The 23,023-nt window shown below is 35.6% G+C and overlaps 1 protein-coding gene across 1 annotated transcript; it reads left to right on the top strand.

Moving 5' to 3' along the window:
* The first annotated feature begins 19,665 nt into the window (after positions 1 to 19,665).
* BDW74DRAFT_157386 (putative chromate ion transporter) lies at positions 19,666 to 21,934 on the top strand. Its single transcript, XM_073725137.1, has 4 exons — positions 19,666 to 20,043; positions 20,166 to 20,287; positions 20,360 to 20,955; positions 21,017 to 21,934. Exons 1-4 carry the CDS (start codon positions 19,783 to 19,785, stop codon positions 21,670 to 21,672), a joined length of 1,635 nt encoding a protein of 544 aa, XP_073581818.1. The 5' UTR covers positions 19,666 to 19,782; the 3' UTR covers positions 21,673 to 21,934.
* The last annotated feature ends 1,089 nt before the right edge of the window (positions 21,935 to 23,023 follow it).

Genomic DNA, 23,023 nt, shown 5'->3' with positions numbered 1-23,023 from the left:
TATATTAAGTTTATTACTTAGTTATTTACTTTTAATATTAAAATTTTTCTTTTTTATTATTTATTATAGGAGATAAACTTTCTCTCCCTTTTTTAAAAGTAGCATGTTTTTATACTTTTTATTATAGTAAAATTTTATCTTTTTCTTAGCCCACCTAATATCTTATGCAAGTAATTTATATAGTATATTTAAGTGCTTAACTTATATTAAGGCTAATTTTAATCTTTTTTTAGCTAGTAATAATATTTATGTTATCCTTGGGTTTCTTCCTAAATTTGTATAATAAGGAAAGATATTTGTTATGGCATTTTTTATATTATTAATAGTAAACTGTGCTATTAGTAATATTTTAACCTAATTATCTTGGTTCCAGTTAAGGTAGTATTATAAGTATTACTTAATTAACTATATTATTTTTTCTGTTTGTCTGTTTATTTACTAATAATTTACGGTTAACATATCCTAACTCGTTCCGCATGCTTCCATAATTATTTCCCAAAACTTAGACGTGAATAGTTTGTCTTTATTAAATATAAATCTTTTTAGTAGTCTAGTTTAAATAAATACTTCTTGTAGTATTAATAATACTAGTTTCTTCACAGTGAGATTCTTTGCAACTGGTTTAATAATTATATATTTTATAAGTTTATATATAATAATAACTGTATTAGTATAGGTAAGTCCTATAATAGGATTCTTAAATAGCAGTAGCCCTATAATAAAATTAACAGTAATACTTTCTTAAGATTTTATAAAAATATTTAGTATTTATATTTTCCTATATAGTTAGTGTTAAGATGGCTTGTTCTGGTTATATTTATTATATTTTATAATATAGTCTTAAACCTGTTAATGCATCCTTGGAAAGAAGTATGCTTGTTAAATCTTTTTTATTATTTTCTTAATTTGTTAGTGTCCTTTTAATAATAGGTTATGGTATAATTTAATTACTTCCTAAACCATGCTTTAAGGTATTATAATTAATTTATTTTATAAAAGTAGTCTGTTACTTTTCTTTTATAATAGGCTCCCTAATTCTATTTTTAGATTTATTTATTATTTGGATTATTCCTTCCTAAGTTATACTAGGAACTTATAGTTATTAATTATATATATAGTAACTAGCTTAGCATCCTGGTTAAATCTAAGAATATCCCTATCTTTATAAAAAATATTTATCTCAGGATTCTTAACTTTAACCATATAATTAGGTCTTTGGCTTAGCGTGTTTACGGTAATAATTTTTTTATTAATATGCTTAATTTAAAAGCTGTATTATAATAACTATTAAGCCTATTGAGTCTATTATTTATTAAGTTCTTTTATTATTATGAAGTATGTTAAGTTCTTGTGGTTAGTTTAAATAATAACTTTGTGTTTTACTCCTTGTAGGTAGTGTCTTTATTTTTTAAATCCTTTTATAATTACTAATACTTCCCAATCGTGCGTGTTATACCTTTGCTTGGTATCTGTTATTTATTATAAGAAGAATACAACTAGTCATAATTTCCTATTTTTATTTATTTATTTAAGGACTATCCCTATAGCTCCTCTAGATATATTTATTTTTATGCAGCACTGTAGTTCCGGGTTATAGGGCTGTAGTATAGGCGTGTTTTTAATTTTTTTCTTAATAAACTATAAGAGTTTGTGCTAGGGTCACATGACTTTCATAAATCTTTTTACCAAAAGACCACATAAACCGCAAGTTACCTTGCGGTTTCCCTAGAACCCATTAAGTAGCGCAACCGGGGCCTTGTAAGCCTCAGGCATCACATGCCCACCAGGCCTTACATAAATCTGTCAGGGAACGCGGCCAGCGCGGACTGCTATCAGCCAATAGATCTGCCTTACCGACACGATGTGACGGGCTGTCACGTCAGGAACCAGAACCATTAATTATCCGCACTAATTATAATAATACAGCAGTATTAATATAATAACTTCTTGGCTGTTATATTAGTTAAAGCAAAGTAATATAATAAATTTAACCAGACATACTTATTAAAGCGGAACGCTATAATTAATTTATTAAGTATTATATATTTAAAGAACTGTCTTTATAGTATTAAATATTTTTAGTTATTATTTATTATCTTTAAAAACCAAGCTACCCTACCCTTTAGTTTTTATTTAGTTTTTTATATAAGCTTTTTAACCTTAAGACTTATACCTTTTACTCTTGCGCATAAAATATCCTTAAATCCCACCAGTTTAAGACAGATTAGCAGGCTTTATTTAATAATAATAAACCCTTAGCACAAGAGATTTAAAGACATTTATTATTATAGGTAATAATAAAGGCAAGATTATCCAGGCTTTTACCACTACTACACTAAAAGTTACTTAACCTACTAAATTAACTTAAAAATAAAAAATTATTTAACTTAAGGCAGTGATTAGCCACTTGCTAACCAAGACTAACAAACTAATAATATTTAAGGGCCTTTAGGTTAAGCAAGCTAACTCTTTTAATAATAAGTATTTAAACTTAAGAAGTTATTTAACTGTAATAAATATATATATTTAAATTAATAACCTTTAAACTATATCTAAATTTAATAAAGTTATATTTACAGGAATATACCTTACTAGAGCTGCCTTTAACTAGTTTAAGCTATTTATATAAAACTTTTAGGATAATCCTAACAGGAATAATTATAAGAGTTTAACTAATAGTGTCTTTAATATATATTAAGGTTTTAAAAAATGAATTACTAAAGCTTTTAGGGACTTAGATACTAAGAAAATAGCTAAACAATGCATGTATACACTATAATAAGGACCATGTATAAGTGTTAAAGAGCTTATATTAAAATTTCACTAAATTACTTTAAACCTTAATTAGGAAGATAAAGCATACTATTTATAATATTATAATATTTTTAAACCAGAAATTAAAAACACTATAATGCACTAAAAAAAAGCTAAAACCCTTAATAAAATAATTAACATAGCATCCAGGATTAAGAACAGACTTATTAAAAGGTATTATAAGAAAAAGTAATAAAAGAATATAAAAAATAATAACAAGAATTAATACTATAACACAGGCCCATAAAAAGATTAAGATAAAAATATAAAAATAAATACTACTATTACTACTAAAGAATAAAAGAATAGCAAAAAAAGAAAGTAATTTAAAAAAATACTTTAAATATAAAAAGATTAAATATATCAAGAAATATTATTAAGTAAAGCGCTAAAATCATAGACTAGCTACTTATGATTTAGAAATATACACTGCCTATGTAATAACTAAACCTAATTCCCTAGATATCACGGAGGAAGATATCCTTAAAAATATTATAAAATAATAAAAGGGATTAATGTAATCCATAAATAATTTAACTAAATAAATTAGCTAAGTATAAATAAAGGTTTAGTAAAACATAAAGGACCTTAAGAAAATTAATAAAGAAATGCTTAAAAGCATTAATATTAACACGCAAGAACTTAAAATTTAAAAAAATAAAAAAGTTAATATTATTACTAATAATAAGTTAAAAAAACAAGCAGGACACTGCACGGGTCTTAAAAAGAGGCTAAGTATAATATTAAGTAAATATAAATTACTTAAGAATAAGCCTCTTAAGAATTAAAAAGAAGATTACTCGCGAGAAAGTAATAAAATCCCTTTAAATTTAAAAAAAGAGTTTTATACACCTTTAATAGTTTTAATTAGTGATAAAGCAGTTATAACTTACTATAAAACTTAAGAAACACAGACATAAACCCTGTTTAGTAGTAATATTAAAAAGGATAAACCTTATAACTGCAAACCAGCACAAGTAATCTGCTAGGAAGAATCTAGCCATATATAGCAAGATTATATATTAAAATATAATAAATACAAAGAATAAATATTCTCGGAATGCCCTGTTTATAGGCAAGTTAATATTAAATTCACGGAAAAATATAAGTAAGTATTAAATAAATAAGAAATAAGCCTATGTAATAAAGTCTTAGGTTATGCAAAGGATTACTCTTGCAGACACTATCCTAAGTTAAGCAAAAAGGTATACTAAAATATTAACTAGATAAAATATTATAATAATAAGTATTTATAACACCGGAAAATTAGAGAATTATATTACTAGAAACTGCAAGTACTAAAAATTATTACATAACCAAACTATAATTACCCCCTAGGCAATACTAAATATGATTATGCAGAAACAAAGACAGGACACTTAAATCATGTAAAACTTAATTACTATAATTACAATGTTTCACATTACATATTCCACTAGAAAACAGGCCAGTTCTAACCAACAAGATAGGCCAAAGTATAATAACAGTATTACTATTAGTATTAAAAAAAAGTAACACTCTTTAAAATTAAAAATAATATATTAATTATTATTATAGCATAGTTAAGTAAAAAGCATATAAGGATCTTACTAGACTTAGGGTGCTTTAAGTAGTTTATTAGTAAAGGATTTATTAATATATATTAATTAGTAACCAAGCTTACAGGGGGGTACTAAAAAATCTTTAAATTTAAAAAAAAGATAATTTATTAAGGACCCAAGCTTATAACCAATAACACGCTAATAACAAGTAAGAAACATATTAAGAATATTATGTTTAAAGTTATGCTAACCACACCTTAGGGATTCTATAATGCAGTTATTAAGATAACATGGCTTGCCTAATAAAACCTAAATATTAACTAAATAACTGGAGAAGTGCTAGTTAATAGCACTTAGTTAAATATAAAGAAAGAATAATAATAAACCACGCAGATCCAAGTTACTAAAGGAGCATTAGGGAAAGCTCCAGAGAAGTAAAACAAAGATAAGCAGTAAAAGGTAACACATGGCTTAGGATTAATAAATAATAAAACATAACAAGTAGCTGTATAACTAAAGCTAAGAAAGAAATATAAAAAGGAACTTGCTAAAGTACTTAAAAGACTTTTAAAGAAATACCATGAATATATTAAGTTATTTATAAAGCTTAATTACCAGTTACTAAAGCAAAACAGCTATTTTAAAGCTATAATGCCACTAATACCTAGAGAAAAGTTACCGCAGGTACAGTAATACTAAAAATTGCCGGCAGAGTTATAAGTAAAAATAAAGTTTATTTATAAATTTAAAAAAGCAAGATATATCCGCAAGTTAAAATTATATATATTCTTAAGACCTATAATAGTGCCGAAGAAAAACAGAAAAGGCGCATGGGTAAAGAATAAATAATTAGTTATTAATTATTACCTCCTTAATAAAGCAATAATTAATAACACTAACTAAGTACTATATATAAGATAAAAAAGGGACCTTTTACAAGAAGCCATGATTTTAATAGTTTTTAATATTTAATAGGGTTACTATAACTTATAAATACATGCTAAAAATATCCACAAAACTACATTCCTTATAAATATAGGATTATATAAATGGGTTATTACATTTATAGGACTAAAGCAACTACCAGCTAAAATTACTAGGTATATAACTTATATACTAAGAAAATTTATAAATAAAATTATTACTATTTATTTTAATAACATTATGGTCTTTTCCAAAATTAAAGAAGAACATGATACCCATGTAAAGAAAGTTATACAGAAATTAATAAATACAGGACTTATAATAAGTATTAGGAAATATAAATTTAATATTAATAAAATTAAATACCTGGGTATAAAGTATACACCAGAAGAATAAAAAATTAAGCAAGAAATAGTAAAAAAAATCCTAAGTTACCTAATATTAATAGATAAGAAAGGAGTTAGAGGATTCCTAGGACTTTTAAAATATATGCAAGAATACCTATTTACCTACACGCGAGATACACGACCACTCACCAGACTATTACAAGATAATAAACCCTTTATATGGGGACATGAGTAAAAAAGAGCAGTATAGTTTATGTAAGGCCTGGTGGGCATGTGATGCCTGAGGCTTACAAGGCCCCGGTTGCGCTACTTAATGGGTTCTAGGGAAACCGCAAGGTAACTTGCGGTTTATGTGGTCTTTTGGTAAAAAGATTTATGAAAGTCATGTGACCCTAGCACAAACTCTTATAATTTATTCGCTTGGTTTGGCCATTAGTTTAGGGGTGGAATGCTGTTAATAAATAAATTTTAATTTAGTAGTAAAACTGTAGTTTTCCCTAGTATTTACTAGTAAATAAGGAATCTTAATTTAATATAATACCTCTAGGTTAACCCTATTTTAAAGCCTATTATTGGTAGAATACTTCAGCAAGTTCATGTGCTTAAATTAAGGTAAAAATAGGAATAAATTAGGATTATTTAAAGTAATAATTTATAATTATAAAAATTATATTAACATGCTCTTTTTAGTATGTTATTAGGGGTAGTCTGGTTATAAAATCCATGCTAATTTATTTAAAAGGGCGTGTTAGTCTTAGTAAGGGTTAAAGATTTTTATATGGATGGTGTTATGGCGTAATAATCTATTAGTAATTAGGGCAGGAATAGATATAGGATTTAATTATTAATCTTATCCTACTTTAGAAAAACTTTTATTTAACTAGTATTTTAGTTTATTTAATTTAAAATATCCTATAACAGGGTTATTATAATAAGCTTAAATAATCTTAGTCCTTAATATTTAGTTTAATAGTATAAAAATTTAGTCCTTAAATAAGAATAATCTATTTTTTTTATATAAATTGATTCTTAAGCCTAGGTATCTTAACCTTTAAGCTTATAATTTAGTTCTTAGTCTAGTTATTTTTAAACTATAATATTTAAATTAACTTTATTAAATAATCTAATGCTTGCTTAAAGTAAATATCCTTAATAATATAAATATTTTAAATAAGGTAATAAGGTAAGACCTGATTTTACTTAAGGTTAAACTAAATATTTATAATATTATAGTTATTAAAATTTAGATCCACTTTTAATTTAGTCTTAAAATTAAAAGGATTACCATAAACATGGTGTTTTTTTTAGCTTTTTATATTTTAAACCTTAATGGTAGGTTTCTGAGAAGGATCTAGCTCTTTATCTTAAATTAGATCTTAAATAGTAATGGTTTGTACCTTTACTTTACTAGTTAAATATTACTAGATTAGGGCTAAAAAGTCTTTTTTTAATATTTGGTATATATTTTTCTTATACTTTATAAAAAAAGCGTCTCCAGGATTCTTTTTCCCTGGATAATAAAGGATAATAAAATTATAAGAAGCAAGATTTATACACTATCTTGTTTGTTTTTTATTATACTTACACTGTTATATAAAAAACAGAGATTTACATAATTTAATTATATTATAATAATATAAGGAGATCCTTTTAAATACTATTTTTAATAATAAACTAACTAAATAATGGTAAAAAGCTTCTTATTTAGAATTAACGAATGAATTTTTGCTTTAAAAAATTTATATAACTAAAATATAACAGGGTATTATTTTTTAGTATTATCTAGTTATAAATAAATCCCTGCTATTCTGCTTATACTAGTATTAATCTTTAATTGGCCTTTCTGCTTAGGATTAAAATGTCTTAACAGGGGTACTATTATAAAAGCATAAAGCAAGGAGTAAAATACATATTTCTTAGGATTCTTATAATATAAAGAACCTACCTTCTTTTTTTTATATTTTTTTATTTAAATTTATTAATAAAAGGACTTTTCTTAAAAATCATAAATAAGTTAATAATAAAAGTTTATAAAACCCAAAAATAACTATAAAGCTTATAAGAACAAGGTTCTTCCCAGGATATTATAATAATAATCTAATTTAGGTTTATTTTAACACTATTTTAGTTAACTATAAACCCCAGAAATTCCACCTTTTTTTTAAAGAACAAATATTTCTTTAAATTTATAAATAACTTAGCTTTTTATAGGCGTTCTAGGACCTGTTTTATATGTTTAATATGGGATTTTTAATTAAAGGAAAATATTAAAATATTTTTAAAGTATATAATACAGAAATAATCTAAAAATTATATAATATAAAATATATATAACTCTAAAATGTAGCAGGGGCATTTATTAAACTAAAAGGTGTAATAATATATTTAAAATATTTATATTAGTATTAAAAAGCTATCTTTCAGCAGTCACCCTTCTTAACTTAAATATAATAATAGGTGTTTTTTAAGTTAATTTTAGTAAATTAAGTTGCTTTAGATAGGTAATTAAGAATTTCTAAAATTAAAGGTAAAGGGCACTAATTCTTAACTATTATTTTATTTAATCCCTGGTAATCCACGCATAATTATAATCCTTTATTTTTTAGGTATAAAAAGGATAGGTGCTCCTGCTGGACTTTTAAAGGGTTAGACTTTTTTATATTTAATATTTTTATTAATATAATGGCGTAACACTGTTAATTTGGCAGGAGAAAGAGGGTAGATTAGTTTATAAGGTGAAAATTATTTTTTTATTATGATAATTTTATATGTTAGTACTAATTTTAATAACATTATTCTTACTTTATGGGAAGAGAATACATTATAAAACATGTTAAGTTTAGTAGGTAAACTATTAATTTAATTTATTTTCTTAGCTTTTCTTATTCCTTCCGGAAGCGGAATAACAGTAAATATATAAGCTTAATTTTAATATACTTTTATAAACTTAATTTAACTTAAAAGTAAATACTTTACTACTTTATTTTTAAACCACTATTAACCTGTAAATATATAAATATGCATTATTTAAATTACGGTATTTAATAAAATAACTAGGTATTTATAACTAATTTACTTAATTCTTATATATAATTTTATAAAGTTCTTTGTTATTTCTCTAAAGTTAGTAATTTTTAAAAATATTTTTTATACTTTATTAGTCTGGTTTTTCCTCCCATTATATCCTGCTATAATAAGGCATGATGATTTTTCTTAATTTAAACATGCTTATTTTATAAAGTTTAAACTAACTATATTTACTTAAGCACAGGTATTAATATTTACTATTATCTTAATATTTTTTTAAAAATTTTTATAATTACTTTAGTCCTTAAATACTTACCTATTTTTATTTAGGGATATTAAACTAGAGTCTAAGACCCTACTCTAGCTTTTTATTATTTTCCCTTTAATTTTTACCTATTTTAATATCTTAATTCATGAATTTATCTAGTTTTTTTCTTTATATTTATTATATTTATTTTACCCTGGGTCTTTTATAATGGTTTCTTAAATATTTACTTTTTATTTAGGATTCCGTGATTAATAGTTTAGATTCTTTAAAGGATTAGGGCATTCTAGCATGATATGCCCTTTTTTCTTATATTTAAAACATGTGTATTTTTTATTTTAATCTTAATTTAGCATTATTCCACCTTGCTCTTGTGAATATCCTTTCTTAGATAATTATCCCTAATTTTAATTTAAAATTCTTCCTTGGGGTCCTTGGTTTATTATAAATTCTTAATCTTATTATTTTTTAAACTACTATTCTTCTTGGCTAATTCTTCTTGGGGCAGGCCTGTTTTCATCTTAATAAAATATTATTTTTATCTTATTATAATAAAATATAATTTAAGGTTAGAAATGCTGCATTTTTAACTAAAACTAAGAGGGAATTTAGACTAGTTTATCTTAAGTTTTTAGTAATTTTTTAAAATTATAATTATAAATCTTATCTCTTAGGCTTAACTAGAGTTTACTAAAGTATCTTTATACTTAAACCTTTTTTATATCTTAATTAAAATATTATTTTAATATACCTAAATAATTAGCAAAATCACAGGGATCTTAATCATTTTTTAATAAGCTATTTCCAGCTTTATTATTATATTTAATAAGCTTATTATTAAATTCCTAAGGATGCTAGCAGTCTATTCTTAAAAGTGTTTTTATAATAAATTCTTGCCTGCATTTTCTGTGTTCTCTAGTTTATTAATATAACATTTCCAATCACTTTTACATGCTTAATCCATATAAACTAAAGCACCTAAGATTCTTTACTAATCCATCCTATACCTACCCGGAGCTTTTAAAAAAATTCAATTCTAAAGTACTAAGCCAGTCTAATTATTACTGCAGGCTAAAATTAATAGTATACTTAGGGATATTTTTATTCTTAATTCTTCCTCCTTCTTTTTTTAAACTCCCTTTTTTATGTTAGGAGTGTTTGAATATCAGTTCTCTTACTAAATATTATTATTTTAATTATTTAATATACTATTTTATTTCTTAAAGCTGTTATTCTTGCTATTAAATTTGGTCCCTATTTAATATTATATTAAGATTAATTTAGGAATATTTATATCTTAATAGCCCACCTTCTTTTATAGTCTTATATACAGGTAAACCATAAGAGTATAATAGTCCCTTATTAAGATTATCCTTATAGTAAATGCCCTTTAAATTTATAATTAAATAGCTAGGTGGCATAGTGTTTCTCTGTAGGTAGCTTAAAGTAAAAAGTTAGAATTATAATAACCTAGGATATAAAGCCAGGTATAAAGCAAAACACTAAGAAAAGGGGGTAAAAGGGTAATTAATCTTTAGGTCATATATTATAAAAACTAACTCTTGGCTAACTAAGCTACGATAAGGGTTGGCCTTAGATACATGGGTGAATTAGTCATGATATCATCGTGTTCCGTTCTGCTTATGTTATTGAGCCTCCTTCGCCGCCTGAGGCTGACACCTAGTTTTATAAAGCTAGATAAAGATAATATCCTATAGTATAATAACTTCCAGGAGTTTATTTTTATTATTCTTATTAATTATTAATATGGAGGCTTATTACTTTTAATATATAAGTTAGGAAAGTAAGTTTTAAAGAGATAGGTCTAAGTACTTGCTAACTACTTTTTAATTACTTACCCTTAGGGAGCCAAAAACGCCAAAGGTCTGCCATATTTTCTTTAATAAAGAGTAAACTAGCTTTACTACTACTACTAGGGAATACACGATTAAGGTCTTAAACTCTTTAAGAACTAGTAATAATAAGTAAGTTGTCAGGGAACGCGGCCAGCGCGGACTGATATTAGCTAATAGATCTGCCTTACCGGTACAGGGTGACGGGCTGTCATGTCAGGAACCGGAAGAATAAGATGATCTGACCTGATTATATTAAAGGTATGATGCTAGTCCAGGATAGGGCTACAGTTATATTAGCAGTATAATATTATTAAATTAAGGATTTAAAATATTATGTCGCGAGTTTAAAATATTAAATGGATTATTTAATAGGGATCATGTATTTAAAGGACTATTATTTAGTATTAAATAAGTTTTAGTTATTATTTATTATTTTTAGAAATTAAGCTACCCTACCTTTTAGTTTTTATTTAGTCTTTTATATAAGCTCTTTAACCTTAAGAACTTGTACCTTCCTCTTTTGTGCACAGAATATCCTTAAATCCTACCGGTTTAAGACGGATCGGCAGGCTTTATCTGACATAAGTATATTAAGTACTTTATAAATAATTTTAAAAGTAGTTTGCAAGTGCTTATTAAATGATTAGGTTAGTTAGGTCTGGTTACCTTTAATATATTATTTTAATATATACCTTAAATCTAAAATAAAGATATTAAGAACTTAAGTTAGAGAATCTTAAGCTAAAGTTTTAAAAAAAAACTAATCTTTAAAAGAAAAAGAAGGATATTTAGCTATAATAACTTTAAAATAAGAAGTTAAAACTTAATCTTATAAAAAAAGGATATATATATATAAAGTCTAGGAGGCTAAGCTGAGTGGTTTATAATTAATTTATAAAGTAATTAAAAAGGAATATTATGCTAAAGACTAGATATATATTTTATACTAAGATATACTGTAAACTAATTAATACAAATATTACTTATATAATAAAGCTACTAAAAATAGTAATTTAAAGCTAGTTTTTATTTTTTAATTTTCTTATTATTTACTAACCACCTAAAAAGTAATAATATTACCCTCTAAGATAAAGTAGTAATAAAATACCTGTTATAATAATAGTTATATAATTTTTATAAGATAGTAGTAATTAATGTGAAAGATATCATGCGGGCTAAAAGTTCATAAAGGTCGCATGGCTGCCAAGACTATTAAGTAAGCAGATTTGTCCCGCACGAGAAAAAAGTTGACCTCAGGTCACCTGCAACCACAGAATAAGTACAGCGCATTTTACTGTATCTTTCGGGACAAGTATGTTATCAGAGGAGGCTTTTTGTGGTCTTCTAGAGTCTTGTTTAGGAGTAAAGTTCTCTAATGAGGAGGTCAATTATCAAGAGTTTCCCGTACATGTGCTATCAGTGATTGGGTTGGCTTCCTGAGCCCACTTGTAGAGCGTTGCACGTGGCTCGTTATCAAGGATGAGCTCGGGGTAACCGCTTAAGATACTTTGATAAGAAGTGTTTGCACAAGAGCATTAGAGAATGATCGTTAGTGTCTGACATAGTAACTCCCAAGACCTTTGTTCAACAGCGCTCTAAACGCTCAAGTTCACGATTTTGGTCTTTAACTTGTTATACTCCCAAGCTAGATCCAGATATTCTTGGATGGAGAAACATAACCTAACAATTTTTCGATGATAGAAATAAGACTCAAGCCCTGCTCTGGGTTCCGATCAATTATGTGCTGGATCTCTATTCTCTCCGCGTGAGTGGCTTGTCCCTGATCTAACGCTTTGGCTAAGCCAATCTGGGTTAAGCCCTTTATCACCGGCTCGAGCATGTGTCGTAGCCGGCTTGCAGCAGTATCACTGTGGCTGCAAAAGTCCAGAACTGTAAGAGCACTATTCACATGAGTGAAAACGTCGGTGACTCTGCTGCTGTCTATATATTCTATGTATCTCATGCAGCCGCTGAGGAGGAGGAGAAGGCAGGCGTCAAAGACGGCACGACTATATCAGCCTATTAGTTCATCCTTAATTTTGTAGGTGAGAAGTAAAACTTAGTAAGAGTGACAGACATAACTAGCCAGCAACGGGTTGTTATCGCGGATCGCTCGTAAAGGATAGTGGTAACGCGGACTATCTGGATTGCAAATTGCGTATGGGTATCTGAAAGGTGCTCAGGCACCTCGCTGAGTGATAACTCCCAAAATTGAGGCTTTGGCTCTGTGTGCTCCGTATTTACACGGTAGAAGTCCTTGAGAATTTGACAGAAGAGCTGTATGCGCATGTCCATGTAAAGCATGTGCATTATATACAGCGATTTCTCCTGTAGAAGACCAACTCGGTGTTTCTCGACATTGAGTGCCGCTAGCTGTAGATTGAAAGGGAGCTCCTTGTGCCATGAGTCAAGATTACTTAGTACCTTCTCTGCAAGAATCCAGTATTCTTGCTTACTCAAAGGTAGCTCATCACGGGTTTTAGCGCCCAGCAGAGCCAGCTTTGTCATCTGTAATTGGACCAGTCTTGTGGTATGTGTATCGCTGCCCATGGAGCTGAGCTCTAGAGGGACAGTGTAGTGGATCTACTCCGTAAGCATGTATTATTATGTCAATAATCCGGGAGATTCTAACCAGGTCTAGTTCACTCTCACTCAAGCAACTTCGATGTCCCAACGAGTACGATAGCCACCTAAATGGTTTTAGTGCAAATTGAAAATTCAAGCGGGTCCTCAAACACACCCTTTCAAGAATACCAATGTCTGCATTGTCCTTTGGTACTCATCTTTATCTTGTTCGACTAACATGGCTCTGTGGGAGTCTGCTTCTATTCTTGCCCTCGCGAGATTTAACGCTGATACTAACCATTGTTAGGGTTTCCTGGTTTGAGAACTAAGTGAGCTTACTTATTAATAACCTTGCACTGTAGCTTGTATCCATGATAGAGCTCATCCAGAGACAGATAAAGATTCTAATACCCTGAACAGTACCTGTCTGTAATGTCTCATCTAAGCTGGTCGAAGCAAGATAGAAGAATGTTTCCTTGGCATCATCGGGAATCTCCGACCCCAGATAGTGACTTCCAATAGTAGCAATGGCGCAAAGCTCGCAGATATCTTGGGGTGACGCGTGGTAACTGTGGTATACTTTCTCCAGTAGCCTAGCTGATTGGTCCACTGTTGTCACATAAAATGAAGTGGCAGCACATTCAAAGAAGGCGTCTAGTGCACGGCGGGTTATATGCTCCTCGGGGAGGTTACCGCCCCTATAACCTTGGGGACGACCAGACTGCCAGTTTGTCTCCAATGACTTTAGCAATGGGCGTGCAGTTGCAGCACGAAGCATCTGCTGCAGTTCTGATTCTTTCCCGCATGTCATCCGATTATTTCGGACTGTCGGACTGTTTGAACTGCCCACATGCTCACTACCTTCATCCTGCGAGCTTCGCTGTAGAAACTGTGGGGATTCATTTAATGATTCAGTGCCGCTGTTGCGGCTTAATTGTTGGACGAGTTGCTCAAGATAGGCATTGCGATCTTCAAGAGCTTCGATCTGAGCTGTACGAGCTTCTATCTGAGCTGTAAGAGCTTCTTTCTTGCGCCTGTCAGTGCCTGAATATATGCATTCAGTCTCATGTTCATAGCAACTTATGCAAGGGCTTTCGCCATTACACTAAACTTAGGTCAATCCAAATAAGCTAACAGAGGTTTATTAAAGCAATAAGTACCTTTTTGCGCTGTGAGCGGCATGTGTCACAGGCCCTTGAAGACCGCTTCCTTTTCAGTATCTGGCCACCAGAATAATCAGCGAAAGCAGAAGAGCCTCCTTTGGGAAGAAGTGGCTGGTTTCCGGTCATGTTAAGGTATGACAAATATAAGTAAGAAAATGATTACAGAACTAAAGCTTTGGTCAGAGGATCTGTGGTTTAAGGGGTGCTTGAGAACGATTTACTCTGGCAGTAAGTTGGGCTAGCCATATATAATCGTCGAGCGGGGTTGACACCACCTTGAGTGATTAGTATCAGCCGTAAATAATTCTAGACTCGTTACGATTCAAAGTCACACAAAGTCTGTGTCAACGCTCTACCAGTGGTCATTGTAAAATTCTCATTCGCTGCCTTCCACCTATTGGAGCAGGGGTGCTCGTAGCACTGTTAGCTCAATTTCCAGGCAAAGAAAAGGTTGGTTTCGGAGATAGTCTCCAGGCAATATTAGTGGCAGCTTGGCATTCCTGCCGTGGGTTTCCGTTGCACAATGACGCGAGCGAAAAGACTCCGTCCTGGAGACTTGTTTCGGCATTTAGCGAATTATCACCAATATAACAGTGGCCATGATCGGAGGGGAAATTATCATGTACGCCGATCCTGAGCTGGTTCTACCCTTATTGTATAAGATGACCACGGAGTAAATCATAAAGAAGAGGCTATTCGGCTCACTTCTAGCCTTCTCAGGTAGACTTTCTGGACAACAAGCTGCGTAACCCTTGTGTAATAGAGCTCGACTAGTGCTTATATCTGTACTACCTTAGCACGGTCTGCTGTTCTAGAAGTTATGAAAGCATTGCACAAGTTTAAAAAACACACTCCGCATCATAATGTGCGCCCTTTACCGATGGCGATAAGATATGTTCTCAATTGCTCCACCGCGTCCTTCTAAGTGGAAAGCTTTACTTGGAGATTCATTGTGTGGACATGGCCATAAGCTGTTCCATGAGGGAGATGAAGATAGGGACGATTTAAGATTGCGGCCTGCCAGAGTAACCCAGTCGTTCAGTGAGTGCATATCATCCTCTGGGAAGACGACCCGGGGGAAGTGCGTCGCAGAGGCATGCACACCAGCAACCCCGGTAGAGGCCAATGGGAAGAACGAAGTATGCAAGTGAGCCAGCAGTGATCCAGAAATGAAGCCCAAATCTCGCGGACACTAAACCTAAAAAGGATATGTTACTGGAGAGAAATCAGAGGAGGACGTGGAGATAAGGCTTGGTTCCGTTCCGCGCAGGATGGAGAATGCCTTTGGCCCTGCCTCCATAAATACGACAGATTCGACTTGAAAGAAGCAATGCCCAGTCACTCTCGTGCCACAGGGTCGCAGCGGAGATTGGGCAATTCCCGCACGCGTGGCCATATGGTAGTGAGTGTGGTAGCAAAATCAATGCTGTGCAGCAGAAAAGAGAGCAATCAGATCAAGACTTTGCAGCAGAAGCCCTAGAGCCCTAAAAGCCAAGACAAGGCTACACCATAAAGGGCAGGGCCAAGAGCGAATTAGAGAGGCGCGTGGAAAAAGCTTCCCTCCAGCAAAACGCCAGCCTTTTTCGCGTACGCCCCTCGCACGGGCTCGTTGACTTTGTCCCTTCCTCTCACTACGTTCGTTTCAGGGCAATCGTTTTGCTGACTAGTTTTTTTGCTCAACCTAGGCCGAGAAAAGTATTGCCCGCAAAGTATTCAGCTCGTGCCGCAATCTATGTTGTCATTGCTCTCTGTGACGTTGAAGAAGGATCTCATACGAGACGGCTAAACACTGCGCAGACGCGTCTCGCCATGGACGCTTCATCATCCACTCCCTCTGCGTATCATCGCTAGAGTTGACAATAAGCTTACGAGTGACACAGTCGTGCCGGAGTTTTAGTTAGTAATGGGGCTTTTTGTATAAAGCGTTGCGGGACAGTTCATCAGATCTCTTGGCCTTGGTCTGCCGCAACGTCCTTATAAAAAACTTAGCTGATTTTTCAACGCTGATGTCTTTCCATGGCAACTTCCTTAAAACAAGTGACTAGCCCATTTATTATCTCTAGTATCATGGGTTCCATTTTAGGTACCTTATGACAAGAGTTGGAAAGTCCAGACAACTCTAATAACACGACTCCATGCATATTTCTGTTGCAGAGTAGGCTAGCTTCATGCTCTATTTATCATAGACAAAGAACGGGTAGAGTTCACTTACAAGCTAAAGAAATCTTTGGAGAGGTCATTCCATTGGTCTTTGTCCTATCAATCACACAGACAGTCGCTACATGTTACTCGAAATCAATAAACCGGAGCGGGTGATTCGCCATTACGACTCGCTAGCTGATCGAGGTGCTGTTGGCAAGACTCGGATATCGAGATTGGTCCAGAAAGAATTTGAGGGGCAGATACCTAGGTATGGATCGTCAATACCGGATTACTTCCAACTGCCTCCACGAAAGCGAGAACGTCTCCGCCGACAAGGAACTCGTCGCGGAAGCTCCTTGTAGCTCGTCAGGTTCGCTACCAAGGGAGCGCGGGGTATTCATACTATTTCTGTCCTTGATGCATTTTGCTCAACCCAGTACCTCTACATGCTCTTCCAACCGATTCTGACTACCATACTACCGAATCAGATTGCGAAGATCATGACTACCTTGACAGGTGCCAAGCATCGTCAACGGCAGCAGCAGTAGCCCCTAAAATTACCCGGGGCGGTATTAGCTCCATTCTATCATTGAGCAGGCCTAGAAAGTGACAAAGTCTTAGAGCCATGAATTGAAGTCAATAGCAAGAAATTGCACGCCGTATTTGACGAATAGTAGACATTCTTTTGTGGACGACCTACTCTATGAACTATTCAATAGCCCAGATCACGATAGTTGGGATGTGTCAGCTGAGGTGGAGAATTCTTAGTAATTCAAGGCCTCCAACTACCGAATTCGTGAGCCAGACGAAGTTGAATATAGCCATTCTCCCGAAGGGTGAATGGAGGATTCGGCTATACAAACTCCTTGCAGAACTTCTACATTTGTATATAAAAACCCTTAAGAATTCTTAGAATTCTTAGAATTAGAAGAATTAGCACGCTCTTTACCTTCTATATAATACCTAGTATTTGATCAGTATTCCTAGCTAGTACGGTTCAAAGGCATCATAGAATGACTATCCAGATCACGTGCACAAGAAGTCTTGGGTACCAAGAACTCAGACTGAGAGGGCGTTATGTCTCTGTTTGATAAGTTTCCACCCTCTTGTCGCGATCAGGCCTGGCGGAATGATGCGCGGACGCCGCTGCCGCTATGGCATGCTCAGTTTTGGATAGTTGAAAGTGTGCGTGCGCAGACAGATTCGTTTGGTGAGCAGCTACAGGTTGTGATTTTGGAACTCCAGTTCCAAGCAAGGAATTAAGGGCAACACTCGCGTGCTGCCTCATTTTTCATTGAAGCGACCCAAATTCTTGCATAATAAGCTTCGGCAAACCGTCTTAGTAATAATGCGTGATCTACAATCAACAACGATAAGGTCTGGGAAGTTGTGTCGCTCCCTTGGGTGAAAGGTCACCCAGCCAAATTGAGCAAGGTGTGAGAAGCAGAACAAGAGTGGCGGGACCGGCGTCGTAAAACAGAACAGCTCGACACAGTGACCGTCTACTGTTAGAGCTATTCTCGAGATTAGTTCACCAACAGAAAGCGATGATCTGTAGCTTAAGTCAGGTACCAAATTATTCTACTTGTGTGTTTCCAAACTAGAATCAAGCAGCTCTTGAATATGACCAGCATTACAATTAGAAAAATAAACAATGACAGCGAGAAATCCTTGAACATTTTCATAGCTAAAAATTGTCGTTCGAAAAGATTTCCAAGACCTGTCTCACAGAAACGATAACCATACACCAGGCTTATTGTAAGAAGCTCCTATATAGGCTCGTCATAAGTAGCATGTTAATGTACTTTGTTCAGAGCACTTACCGGGCGGTGCTAGTCCTTAAGTCGTACTGCTCGATGGGGAAATGGAGCTAATACCAACGAGGATTGTTTTAGGGCTGATGGGTATGGGCCTGTCAGGGGTAGTCGCGATCTTCGCCATCTTAATTTCGGTGTATACGCCAGTGGCGGTGCTGTAATTCTTGAGTAATATTTGACGGTCCAGTATGAAAATTCTTTGTTTTGCAATCTTTTGGAGGGAGTAACGGAAGCGCCTGGTTAGCTGTGCGGTGCGATTCCAGTGACGACTTCAGATCATACTAAAAATATGAATCGTTTGGGACAAAAATATAGGAGCGGATTTTATGCGCACGTGTACTCGATTTTGATGAATTTGAAAGGGCAATTTGGAAGACGTGAAAGACGCAAAGACGCTGGAAGTAGCGCTTCAGAACTCTGAGCACACTTTTATGCAAGAAATTAAGAAACAAGGGAGACGGGTCATTGTATGGCGTCATTGAGCATCTTTTACTCTATACCGCAGGGCACAAGCTGGAAAATTCAAAAAGCGTCATTCGTGTCTGTGAGTTTGCTGGGATAACCAGATGGGATCTTCATCGGGGATGTACTGTATGCAAAGCATCCAAAAACTCAGGTTCACCGCAAGCAGCCAACTCTCAGACTGCTTTATCTAGATAGCTCAAAGGGTTCTCTGAGGCCTAGAGGGGTTGTCTCCACCGTCTATATTGAGCGGCCATTAATGAACGGAAATTTACCCTGGGGCAGTGCCTCTCGCGACGTAGCACATAGGTTAGCATTATATGCAACTGGCATGATTTCCTCGGCCTCTCGCGATAAAACGTCTTCACGAACTTCTAGCGGCTCAAAAAGCATTTTGCCCAAAAAATAGCAACAAGCTTGGCCAGCGACGCCCCTTCAGCACTAAAACTGCAGTCCAGTCCTCTCGTTTCAAATTCCATTGCACCAGTTGTGGCTTCTCCATGAGATGCCCACATGACCTAATCTCAAACAAGCGATGGCGTGCTCCGAGCTAACCCGAAAAAGACCTGATTCCCTTCAACCAATCATAGTCAGCTGATCACATGCAAAATATCCGCTAGAAGAGCCCGCTGGGCCGCCAAGACGTAGCTTGGCGACCATGTGAGCAGTTCCCGTCCGCTCTGTGGCCACCTCGACGCGTTCTCCCAAGCTTATTTCGATGAGCTCTTTTGAAATACCCCGGCCTGCCCCTGCCCTGCTGGACTTTTGTCCAGTTTCCCCATTTCTCCCTGTGTGACAATTCTTAGGATACCTGACACCTGAAGCGAGACTGTACGCACCTGTCGGGGGAGCAAACGCGATGCTCTTCCCAACTCGCACTCGCTTCGTGGCCTCTCTGCGTGCCCTGCAACGGAAGCTCCGCAGTTATGCCGAAGCGACCGCCCACAACGCGCGCGTCAACGGTGACGATAACCGTCCCACAAGTCTAGGGAGCCGAATGCTCGAGGTGTTTCTGAAAACATGGGACCTCGGCTTTACGGCGTTTGGAGGACCCCCAGTGCATTTTCAGATTCTGCATAAGCGGTTTGTCGAGAAGGAGAAGTGGGTTGATGAGCAGACCGTACGTTCTAGCAAGCATTTGGCGTAAAAAAAAAACAAAAAAAAAACAAAAACAAACAAATAAAATAGCGAGCAGAAGCGAAGAGAATTGGAGAAAGAGTTCTTGCTAACCAATGCCTGTAGTACCAAGAACTCTTCGCCATCTGCCAGGGTCTCCCGGGCCCAGGAAGCACAAAAATGCTCTTCTGCCTCGCGCTCCTCCGGGCGGGATTTATTCCCGCCGTGTTCGTTTTCTTGCTTTGGTGGTACGCTCTATTCTCTCCTCCTGCTTCAACCCACCGACACTTCCAGAATATTCAATACTAAACCAACCACAGCCTGCCCGGCGCAATCGGCATGTACGCACTCTCGCTCGGCGTGCAACGGATCGATGAAACTCTTCCGAAACCTGTCTACGCGCTCCTCTCGGGGCTGAACGCGTCTACAGTCGGGATAATCGCACTTGCGGCCGTGCAGCTCGCGGACAAGGCAATTTCCGATCGGATTTCGCGCATTCTGGTTATTTTCGGCGCGTGCGCGGGGCTCTGCTACAGTGCGCTTTGGTATTTTCCGGTCTTGATGGTTGTCGGTGGACTGGCTACGGTGGCTTGGGATGGGTACGGGAGTAGGTATGTGAGAAGCGTTAGGGGCACTTGGAGGGATAGGAGGGCCAGGAGGATGCAAAATAGTGGAGAGCAAGGAGGTGAAACAGAGGGCAATGCGACAGGCGATGTGGAGATGGTTCCTGGGCCGGGGGGGAATGGATCGCTGACGCCGAGAGCGGAGATACTGCGACAGCGGAAGGCGGGAGGCTCTGCACAATTGCCACAAAACTCTGCTGATGTTTCTAATTCATCCACGGAGTTCGGACAGTCGTCCCAGGACCATGTCATCCGCGTCCGTGTTGGAATTGCAATTGTCGTCGTCTTCTTCGGTATATACCAACCCCTTGCCTCGCCCCATCGAGTGCGAGGATAATTACTAATGTAGTCCAGCATCCTTCATCGCGATAATGGTGGCGCGCGCCCGCGTCAATAACCCACCACTCCCGCTATCCCTCTTCGCAAACATGTACCTCGCCGGTACAGTGATATTCGGCGGCGGCCCCGTCGTGATCCCGCTGCTCCGCAGCTACGTCGTCGACCCAGGCTGGGTCTCATCTCGCGACTTCCTCATCGGCCTCGCGATAATCCAAGCCTTTCCGGGGCCCAACTTTAACTTCGCCATCTTCCTCGGCGCGCTCGCGCTGCGCATGACGTCCTACGCAACGATCTTTGGCGCGTTCCTCGGCGGTCTCGGAATCTTCACCCCTGGGATCGCACTCGCCGTTGCGGTGCAAAGCTTCTGGCGCGTCCTGCGTAGGAAAGCGTATATTATAAATTTCTTGAGGGGTGTTAATGCTGCTGCCGTCGGGCTGGTGTTTACTGCTGTCTATCGGCTGTGGGAGATTGGGTATTTGACCCCTGCCAATAGTCAGGGGGTTAGTCTTGCCCGCGAGCCCTGGTGGGTGGTTATTGTGGCGGTCACGTATGGTGAGGCTGCGTGGTTCAAGATCCCGCCGGCGCTAGCGATTGTTTGTGGGGCTGTGCTCGGGTTGTGTTGGTTTGGGGTTGTGAAGCCGGGGGGTGAGGCTTGGAAAGTACCAGCATAACGTTGGGAAGCGGACAGAGGTGCATGGCGGCCGGGTAAGCGGCAGCAAGAATGAGTCTCAACGCTCCCAGGGCATCGCCTCGGGATGGTGTTGACATCACAGACGGCTTTCGAGGTATCAGGTGGTGGCTATCGCGATTGCACAGTTATACCTTCCGCGGGAATACAGCTTGACAGGATGTTTCGGGGATGAATGAATGGACTAGTCTGATTGCAACGGATTGTTGTATATAGAAAGTGTCAAAATATGTAGGATTGAAATTCTTCAATAAACTTCAGTCTGAATAGTTGCTAGCTAAGGTGTTTTCACCTAAATCTCAATATAATCTCAGAGACTACATGCCCCACTCCTCTATAAATTCCCAATGTTAATTGGCTTGACTTTGGGACAAAGTTTATATTAGCCCTTTTGAATACCGTACTAGCTAGGAATACTAATCGTATACTAGGGATTATTTTAAAAGTAAAGAATATAATAAATTCTCTAGTTCTAAGAATTCTTTGGAGTTTTTATAGGTAAAAGTGACGTTCTGCAAACAAAATTTATAGCCGAATTCATTTACCGTTTGGAGGTTTGGATACATCTAAACCTGTTCGGCTCATGAATTCGATAGTTGGAGGCCTTGAATTACTAAGAATTCTCCGCCTCAGGTGACAGACAGATACAAGATGTCAGCGGATAAGGAAAGATTTAATCGAACAAGAAGTGGGAGAGCCCTCTTGTATTTATGCCTAAGATATGGGACCTAATTTTCTCAATTGCCCACCAAGGTGAGCGACTCACCTCTCCAGGGTGAGCGCTCACCGCACTCACTTCCACCCACCTAAAATCCATGCGTAAAGCAGCGAGGCATCTAAGGCTCATTTACTATTATCCGCGTTCACTATGTGGCTTAAGCACGGCTGAGCGGACGGGAAGCCCTGTTGTCCACACCCTGTGGTCGTATGTGCTTGTTAATGTGCTGTCCAGCTTTAGAAATGGCGGCGGACCGTAAAGTAAAGTACAAGAAGCGTAGCAAGGTGTGTACCATGAGGCTCATGGTGAGTATAAGTCAAGTGCGAGCTGGATATTCCAGATGTTGTTCTGAGATAGCCGGACTGACAAAGCGGGTCCGGATGCTGGACGATAACACGAGTAATGACAATAGGACCGTGTGGCATTCAATCGACAGTATGAGCTCATGGGAATCTCACAAACTATACATGCAAACCCCTTCTGGTCTCAGCTTAGGCCACTTTTTTCCTGAAACTTGGCTTCGAAGCCCTATGTTGTCCAACTTAAAAGAGACTCGTGCTACGCAATATAATTACATACCTATGGTAGCTACCGAGGTTATCGGGACACCAATAGG

The sequence above is a fragment of the Aspergillus multicolor genome, assembly GCF_047715735.1.
Source record: "Aspergillus multicolor strain CBS 133.54 unplaced genomic scaffold BDW74scaffold_21, whole genome shotgun sequence".
In the NCBI taxonomy this organism is placed as follows: Eukaryota; Fungi; Ascomycota; class Eurotiomycetes; order Eurotiales; family Aspergillaceae; genus Aspergillus; species Aspergillus multicolor.
This window is presented reverse-complemented; position numbering and strand designations above follow the sequence as displayed.

Excerpts from the sequence above, each read along its gene's own strand:
- BDW74DRAFT_157386 (XM_073725137.1), top strand. The coding sequence starts at position 19,783 with ATGCTCTTCCCAACTCGCACTCGCTTCGTGGCCTCTCTGCGTGCCCTG. Across the intron at positions 20,044-20,165 it reads AGTGGGTTGATGAGCAGACC|TACCAAGAACTCTTCGCCAT; the intron begins GTACGTTCTAGC and ends CAATGCCTGTAG. Across the intron at positions 20,956-21,016 it reads AATTGTCGTCGTCTTCTTCG|CATCCTTCATCGCGATAATG; the intron begins GTATATACCAAC and ends AATGTAGTCCAG.